At 34.7% G+C, this 8,033-nt stretch overlaps 1 protein-coding gene across 1 annotated transcript; it reads left to right on the top strand.

Annotated features, from left to right (window-relative positions):
* The first annotated feature begins 1,309 nt into the window (after nucleotides 1-1,309).
* LOC107888539 (2-hydroxy-6-oxononadienedioate/2-hydroxy-6-oxononatrienedioate hydrolase 2) lies at nucleotides 1,310-5,010 on the top strand. Its single transcript, XM_016812682.2, has 10 exons — nucleotides 1,310-1,839; nucleotides 2,122-2,216; nucleotides 2,299-2,396; nucleotides 2,503-2,552; nucleotides 2,696-2,791; nucleotides 3,329-3,418; nucleotides 3,523-3,615; nucleotides 3,775-3,870; nucleotides 4,298-4,363; nucleotides 4,699-5,010. Exons 1-10 carry the CDS (start codon nucleotides 1,627-1,629, stop codon nucleotides 4,819-4,821), a joined length of 1,020 nt encoding a protein of 339 aa, XP_016668171.1. The 5' UTR covers nucleotides 1,310-1,626; the 3' UTR covers nucleotides 4,822-5,010.
* Nucleotides 5,011-8,033: the final 3,023 nt, after the last annotated feature.

An 8,033-nucleotide genomic window follows, 5' to 3' on the forward strand; every position in this document is an offset into this window, starting at 1 on the left:
AGGGATGTTTTCGATGAGATAAGGGTGTCTGTGTTAAGACAGATCCTATCATTCATTTTGACTTTAATGGGATAAAGTAGTTGAGCCCACATGATGTTTTGTGACTAAACTGCTCCATATTTCTAATGAAGATCAAGCTAACCATTGTCTGAATAGTCCCCCAGAAGGGTGAGTTCACAGGTGACCTCTAGACTAATTGATAACAGGCTTATTGTTCAAGCGTCTTTTAGGCTAGCCACATGTCTTATCGCGAATAAGAGTATAACAAGTATGTATGGTTCACTGTATGACTAATTTTAGACGATTACTATTGCAACTATTTGACAAAAGATAAACAATCCAATACCTAATATCGTAGGAGCAATGGTGTTGGTGAAAAAATGAGTTGAAATAATGAATGATTTATAGATCTACACTCTGTTGGGAGATTTTGGTGAAAAGAACACTAAAAAATTTGGAAGGATGAGATTGAAAAGAAATTAAGAGTAATTTTTTGAGTTGTTTGGGGTTTGGATGTAACAAAGATAAAGGCAACTGTTGTTGGAAATTGAATTTTCGAAATTGTTAAACCATTTCTAATTTGTGAAAAGTATCTGTAATGTGCATGAGAGAAAAAAACCTAAATTTATAGAAGATTAAATAATAATTAATATTTTATAATTGATAATATTAAAAATTTAAATGTTTATGCATTTTTATAAAATTTTATAACTGGTATCGATTTTTTTTAGAATTTTTTAGAACCGGAATCAAATTGATAAAATATGTAAATGTTAAGAGTTGTTATTAATTTTTTATATAATTAGGATCAAATTAAAATAAAATGGATAAACATTATAGGGTTAAATTTTTTTATTATGCCAAAAAAATCAAATTTTAAAAATGTTAGTGACTAAATAAAAATTTGGTAAAAAGGCCTCTCTAGTCCCTCTCAATTTTGAAATTAAGTAAATTGGTCTTTTCAATAAAACAAAATCAAAGCAATTTAATCCCTATCAATTTTGAAAGTGAGCAAATAAGGATAATTAATCACGATGTTAATGTATTTTATCAATTGTGCATAATTTTGATTGGTAAAACAACAAATTTAGCCATTTACATGTTTTTGTCAATTTAGCCTTGATTCTAAAAAATTTAATAAATTTAGCCACATAATTTACACATTTATACAAATGTTGCAAACAATGTTTATTAAATCGAGACCAGATTGATAAAATATCTAAATATTGAGAACTAAATTCATTATTATACCAATTAAAATTGAAAAAGTATTAACATCAATTATTACCCGTTCTTAACAAATTTCCCTATTATCAAACATATTAAATATGGTGTTCATACGGAACTGCTGGTAGTCTAGCCTGACTGACAAGCATCTGAACTTCTGGTCTCTTGGACAATGTGTTAGAAGCCAAGTTTCATCATTGTATTAAAGGAAGCAACAAATGCCAGACAAGGACTGCACTACGCAACAAAAAGAATTCCATTTTCAGCTTTCTACTTCTTCAAATCTCAAAAAGAGATTACTCTGAAAGTTTCAGATTTTTTTTTAAGCTTCGGGTTAGTATTTGATTTTGTTTAGAGTTTGCATTAAGGGATTTGTGGAAGAAGCAAAAAGGTACGTTAATGGCGGCTCTGAGACTGGGTTCAGTTCCACCACCAACATTAACAGGAATCACTGTAACAAAGAAATGTGAAAGATTCAATGGTGTTTTTAAGGTGGTCGGTGACGGTGGTGGCGACAATGGGTTCCCTCCATTTCTTCCTAAAGAGATCGAAAAAATCAAAGACCCTTTTGCAAGAAATTTAGCTAGGAGAATAAAAAGACTCCCAGTTCAGGTTAATTTTTTTTCTTCCTTCATTTTACTGCCTATATTGTTGTCTTCTTCCACTTGTTTGTTCGTATCTATGAGTTTGCTGGTGTATGTGATTGGAGAATTTTTAGAGTTATTTGTTTAATTGATTCAGTATTTGGGATAAAAGAACAGTTTGTCTAGTACTATGTTACTCGGACTTGGGTCAGATACAAGTATGTACTCGACACAGATATGGTAAAAAGCCACACCTATGTCAGATACGGGTACTTATGAACTAATGTCAATGTTGTTCTTACAATTGCAGATTGGATGTTCTGAAAGTTATATAATGAGTAGTTGTGTACAACCACTAGCACAAACCGATGCCAATCCGGTTGCACTTCTCCATTGCTTTGATAGGTTAGTAGTATTTTGATTTGCAATAATTATAAGCTTTTCCTGCCTCGTACTGAACTTGTTTCATTATGCTGTTGTCCTTTAGTTCTTGTTTAGAATGGAGGCGTGCTTATCCGTTGCTGGAAGAATCCGGTTTGGAAGCATGGGCTCTCGATATTCTCGGCTGGGGTTTCTCTGATTTAGGTTCATCTTCCATTGTCTAACTATTTCCACCAGATTTGTCTTTATGTCTATTTTCTTTTGGTGTGCTTTGATGACGATTTGTGTTTATATTTTTCCCCCTTACCAGGAAGGCTTCCACCTTGTAATGTAGCATCAAAGCGTTACCACCTTCATCAGGTATATTCATTGAATTCTTTTCTAAATGCTTCTTCGGTTGTTGAGTTGTCTCTTGCCGTGTTTCGTAAACATTGCCCTGGTGTTTGGGCTCAAGATGTGCGGATGATCAGTCCTTGAATTTATATTGTTTTCTATTATTCTAGCTTTGGAAATCGTACATCAAAAGGCCAATGGTTTTAGTCGGACCAAGTCTCGGTGCTGCTGTTGCAATCGATTTTGCAGTAAATCATCCCGAAGCTGTAAGTCTCTCCTCTATGATTTACCTCATTCTCATGGCTGGTTTTGCATGGTGGCTGCTGTAAAAATTGAACAAACTCATGTCAAACACAAATCCGTACTCGACAGTACGTCCAAGTCCGAGTAACATAGAATCGCTGGCAAATGTCAAATAGTTTCCATTAAAAAGAAATTCTAAGAAATATCCATGTCAAAGATCTTGGTATCAGGTGCAAATGTGTAGTTCTCATTCAATCATCTGATCTTTTTCGTTATTTATTGTTGTGGCTCTGAATTGGAGTATTTGAACTTGAAATTGTCCTGACACATGGAATAGCCATCTATAGCTGAAACGATAGATTGAGGATCCGAAATGGATCAATTGTCAATGGACAACTGATTAAGCTAGCCTGCCTGAATAAGTAGCAGTTGCAGAGGCATTCTAGCTCTGCATATGCTGTAGAATAGCTTACTGAAGTATTGTCGGTTTTGCTTTTACGAGTCTGTGTACCCGGCCTTCCTGTTTTCGCACTAAAAACAATACTTTCCATATTTCTCAGGTCGAAAAGTTGGTTTTGATCAATCCGAGTGTTTATGCAGAAGGCACGGGAAACCTTGCAAAGTTACCGAAAGTAGTAGCTTATGCTGGGGTGATGTTTCATTTCTGTTACATAATCCGATATTTCTGTTTACCTTGTTCATATATTCTATCAAAGAGCTTAATATTAATATTCTTGTAATTCTTATGGATTAGGTTTCATTACTAAAAACATTCCCTTTACGCCTTTATGCTAATCTATTAGCTTTTGATGGCATTCCATTATCCAAGAGCTTAGACTGGACAAATGTAAGTTTTAAGATCAGACTTCCTTTATTCCTTCCATTTCCGGCTACTATTTGAACACCAAGATTTAAATTTTAACGCTCTTCTTGGTTTTTGTTCTCCTGCAACAAGTTTCTATGTATAAAAGCTAAAATCGGTTTTTGGTTTTGGATGACTACATAGGTTGGTCGGTTACATTGCCACATGCCTTGGTGGAAAGACGCGACTGTTAGTTTTATGGTTAGTGGAGGGTACAATGTAGTGTCCAAAATAAAGCAGGTACGGTGATGAAAATTTCAAGGTTCATTTGTTGGCTTAAAATGTAAACATCGGTCCTTATAGGCCCTTGCACGTAGTTTCTAACATCTTGTTCTCTTAATACATGGGACGTATGGACCTGTAATAAGTTAATGAGGACTATGGGGGGACGAGTATTCTAAGGCTGAGTCTTTTGTATGTGTACTGTTTATAGAATGCACAAAAAGAACTGCTAAAGAATGCTTCTTTTGAAAAGTATTATTTTCTCGTATTTGTTGCACATGAGGCCAAATGGTAGGTTATTTTTCTTGATTGGTCCGACTATTTTGAAGGACGAGTGGTTTGATACTGCTTGACATAATATTAAGTTGTCTGAAGTCAAAGAAAAATTTATGTTAGAAAGTACAATGTTTTGTTGTAATGTTCTGTCTGAATTCCGCTTTTGTAGGTGAAACAGAAAACACTGATCATCTGCGGTGAGAATGATAAGATAGTTAGCAACCAACTGGCGATGGTGAGTTTTCGGCATTTTCCATATGAAATCATACTTTAGGACAATTCATAATAGTTGGAGAATAACCATGTTACCCTAACTCATGAGTGACTATCGGGGACGAGTATGTACCCGTTATGGATATACTCAGTTTCTTTTTATAGTTTTCATATATCCAAAGAATCATACCTCATACCAATCGGTATTTGAGCATGTGCTAGGCGGATACGAATACCTTAGGGGAAATGAAGAGTCTGCAGACCTACTTGTTGAACACAAATTATTTCGTGGTTGTTCTTGATGATCTTGTTGTTTTCCCTATTAACTTGGTGATTTATTTCTTGACATGTTTAAAGAGACTGCGTTTCGAGCTTCCGAATGCAAGCATGCAACGATTGCCAGATTGCGGCCACCTTTGTCATGTCGATATGCCTCAGAATGTTGTGAAGTTGATAGCAGATTTTGCTCGAGCCAAATAACTCCGAGACCAAGAGCCATTGATCTAGATTTGCAGAAGGTAGATGCTTTAGTATCAGCATTAGGGCTTTTTCAGTTCAAGTAATAACTCAACTGTGGATTTCTCTGTGTCTTTTAGTTAGCTTTTTTCTTGTATATATACATAATATAAATATTTTTTAAAAAGAAAGAAATAAGAAAAAAATTGGGAACCATTGATGGGTACTTTAAACTTTAATGAGTATTTAATAAATTAATTAATTCCTAAATTATGAGAAAAATACATTATTTCTTAGATGGTAAAAGGGTTTTTAAGAAACTAAGTAAACTTTAAAGGGTCTTTAAGAAAATTATTTAATTTCTTAAGAGTTACTTAAAACCTTAAAGGGTCTTTTTAAAAAATAACAAAATCTTAAACCATGAAAAATTACTTAATTTCTTACTAGTTACAACCTTAAGAAATTAATTTCTAAGAAATTAACTAATCCCACTAAATGAGTTTTTAAGAAATTAATTGGTAAACCATGAAATGATTACGTACTAGTGTAATAATACGAGAAAAAAATTTGCTTATTACATATGTTTTGTAGCACCCCAAACCCGGCCTAGAAGTTATGGCCGGATCCGGCATACCACATCAAAAACATAAAAAAAAAAAATTTTCCATTCTAAGTCTAGAAAATCGTACTTGATGTTCAAAAGATTAATTCATTAAAGGTTAAAGTGAATGGAAGTTGTGCACCAGGTAGGAAACCGGAAAAGAGATGGTGAGTCCATCGGACTGCTTAAGTACCAAGCTCCCTTCGGATCCAATCCTAGACATGCATACCGCTATTGCCACACCTTAACGTCATGGATATTTTTAAGAAACCGATTTGATTAAGTCATTTTTAGGAAAAGTGATTAATTTTGGAAAATACTTTCATTGCGGAAGTTTTGCTTGTTGTCATGTTATTTTGAAATCAACTGTTGTTTTTGAAAACGCGCCCTAAAGCTATCCAATTTCAACAGTTAAAATAAGTATTACCTATCTTAGTAATACATATTAAAAACCATCAAAAATAAATAAGCGGCCTTATTACATTTAAAAACCCAAAACTTCAAACGTAAATAAAAGGATGTCCAGTTCACCAGAGGAAAATCAAACTTTCAGAACAGGTGGCCACTCCGAATTCTCTCACAGCTCCAAGCCCACTATGGTTAGGGATTACCTGCGTGGATGAAAATAAAAGGGGTGAGTTTGGGGAAACTCAGTGTGTAAATTAACCCAACCATAGCCTATATCAGCTTAAACCACAGAAATAGAATAAGTTGGCCTTAGCCCAGAACAGAATTCAAAATAAAGCCCATAGGCCCATAACAGAACAGAACAGATATTACATGTTTATGCAGAAACCCAACCATATCCAACCGTATACACCCCCGTACCAACCTTACACCGTGTGGGGAGACAACTCGACCCACCCAACCGCTACACACCACAGAATTTGTAGCATGGCTCCTAGAACAGATAATGAGACAGAGTCACCAAATACAGATAATCGTGGCAGAGCCACCAGAACAGATATATGTGGCAGAGCCACCAGATCAGATATTTATGGCATAGCCACCAGAACGCTTCCTCCATAATATAACCCATGTCCCCATGCAACAAATATATAATCATGGCATCCATCATACAGAATTAGATCGCTATGCTTTTTAGTCAAAATTGACCCTACGGGTATAACGATAATTTTGCACCTAGGGGTATAACAGTAATTTTCTATACATAGGGGTATTATAGTAATTTAGCTACTTTCAGGGTTTTCATGCATATCCTAACTATTTACGTACTATCAGAACACTTACCGCGCATACTTACCGAATTGGGCCCGTGGCCCATGAACCCGATCTTTGGCCCATTAAGCCCAAATTATCAAAATGTACGAAATCGCGCGTACTGCAGTTTATTACTTTAGATTACCAAATATACAAACCCAACTATTTTACGAGCATTCGCACACTCGCAAATTCCCAAAATACCGACTTTTCGGCATTTCGGCTTTTCGGCTTTTGCCAATCTAGTCTATGAGAGGGTGTCAGTTACACACCTGTTTGCGACAATATGCTAACGAGATCCACACACGAACCGCCTACAATTGGATTACTAACACGTTAATCTAACTATTCAAATACAAACTACGTATTAACCCCTTACAATATTCGGCCAACCACACCTACAGATCATAGTAAGCTTATAAGAAATCAATAAGCAACTCATTAACAAATTTTTGTCAATGTTTACCACATAATCATGATTTCACTGCAAGCTGTCTTCCTGAGCAACAGTCACTAAATTATTTATAACTGGAGCTACGAAACTCCAAATCAAGTGCCGTTAATTTTCCCTGAAAATAGACTCATATATCTTCTATCCATAAAATTTTCAGAATTTTTGGTATGGCCAATCAATACCAGATTTTTCTTAAAGTTTCCCATGTTTCACTGTTTGACTAATCTGACCACTCTTCATTACGAATCAAATTTCTCATTATACAGAATTCAAAATATGTTCTTGTTTATTTCATTAGAAACTAGACTCAATAATCTTTAATTACATAATTTATGCAGCTTCTAACTCATCTTCCACAATTTATGGTGATTTTCCAAAGTCACGTTACTGCTGCTGTCCCAAGCAGATTTATTACCAAATCACTCTTTCACACCTAACTTGCATGCTTGTTATTTAAACATGTATATCACCAATCAATCATCACATATCTATGATTTTACTTAAGTATAATCTCCATTTCATCATTTTAAAGCACAACATGTTAGCTGATTTTTCCCTTTAACATCTAAGGCACATGCATGCTTATTTGTTTGGCTCAACTTCACCTATCTTCCATTTTTCATCAAAAGAACATGAAACAACAACCATTTCCTTCATTTTAATTCATGACTAAATGCTCACAACTAAAAATCAAAATATACTTCAAGAGTTAAGGTAGAATCAAGAAGAACTCATGAACCTCAAAATAAAAGCAAGGTACCAAGAACTTACCTTCAATTTTCCTCCTCCTAATGACCAAATACTCAAGAGCTTTCTCCTCTCCTTTCTCTTCTCTAACTTTCAGCTATGATGAACAAAGATGAACAAAACTTTGTTCTTTTCACCCCTTTTTCTTTTAATAAAACTTCATATTTCATCCATTTAATTCTTTAATACAAAAGACATGAAATTCTTATCATG

The sequence above is a fragment of the Gossypium hirsutum genome, chromosome A09 (assembly GCF_007990345.1).
Source record: "Gossypium hirsutum isolate 1008001.06 chromosome A09, Gossypium_hirsutum_v2.1, whole genome shotgun sequence".
Taxonomy (NCBI): Eukaryota; Viridiplantae; Streptophyta; class Magnoliopsida; order Malvales; family Malvaceae; genus Gossypium; species Gossypium hirsutum.